The sequence below is a fragment of the Quercus suber genome, unplaced genomic scaffold (genome assembly GCF_002906115.3).
Source record: "Quercus suber isolate HL8 unplaced genomic scaffold, Cork oak 2.0 scaffold_19, whole genome shotgun sequence".
NCBI classification, from domain to species: domain Eukaryota; kingdom Viridiplantae; phylum Streptophyta; class Magnoliopsida; order Fagales; family Fagaceae; genus Quercus; species Quercus suber.
Genome location: NW_027069484.1, coordinates 6982 through 7584, shown reverse-complemented (window position 1 = coordinate 7584; position 603 = coordinate 6982). Strand labels below are relative to the sequence as shown.

Genomic DNA, 603 nt, shown 5'->3' with positions numbered 1-603 from the left:
CTTTGAGCTTTCAGGGCACGTTCTAGTGCAAGCTGCTTTGAAATTGTGAAAAAATCGGACTTTTGCTTGATGGAGTTGTGGTAATTAGGCTTATGGCTTAAAAAATACTCACATGGCTCAGGGTTTGGGGTTTGGCTACACCATTTTTTAATATCTGCTTGGGAGTAACCAAGAATGGTTGGAGACAGAAAAAGAGGCACAAATAGAAGTGTAACCAATGCTCGAAGTGCCATGTTTTGCCTTTTCGATGGGCTATAAGAAATGTTTGACAGACAAGGGACAATATTAGATGTCAATGATTGGGTGTTTGGGTTTTGTATGGGACTTCATGCCTCCAAACTCATACTTATATAGAAGAAGAAAACGATAAGAGTCGTAACAATGTGGGAAGCACAACATTTTTTCTAATCCTTATTTTTTTCTAGTTGTTATAATAATTAATGATTTTTTTTTTTCAAAATTAGAATGAATGATATTATAAAATAATAACATAATATTAGAGTGGCTAACAATATTTTTATAAAATATTATAATACCGTTAGTATTACAATAATTTGTAGTTTGGTTTGGGGTAGTTTTTGAAAAAACTAACTAATATTGACT

At 32.5% G+C, this 603-nt stretch overlaps 1 protein-coding gene across 1 annotated transcript in view; it reads right to left on the bottom strand.

Moving 5' to 3' along the window:
- The window catches only part of LOC112025534 (pectinesterase 2), a 3572-nt gene extending 3258 nt beyond the window's left edge, over nucleotides 1–314 (bottom strand). The window contains exon 1 of the mRNA XM_065762119.1: nucleotides 9–314. Coding sequence (XP_065618191.1) covers nucleotides 9–233 — 225 coding nt within the window. The 5' untranslated portion in view covers nucleotides 234–314. The remainder of the gene's footprint in view (nucleotides 1–8) is intronic.
- Nucleotides 315–603: the final 289 nt, after the last annotated feature.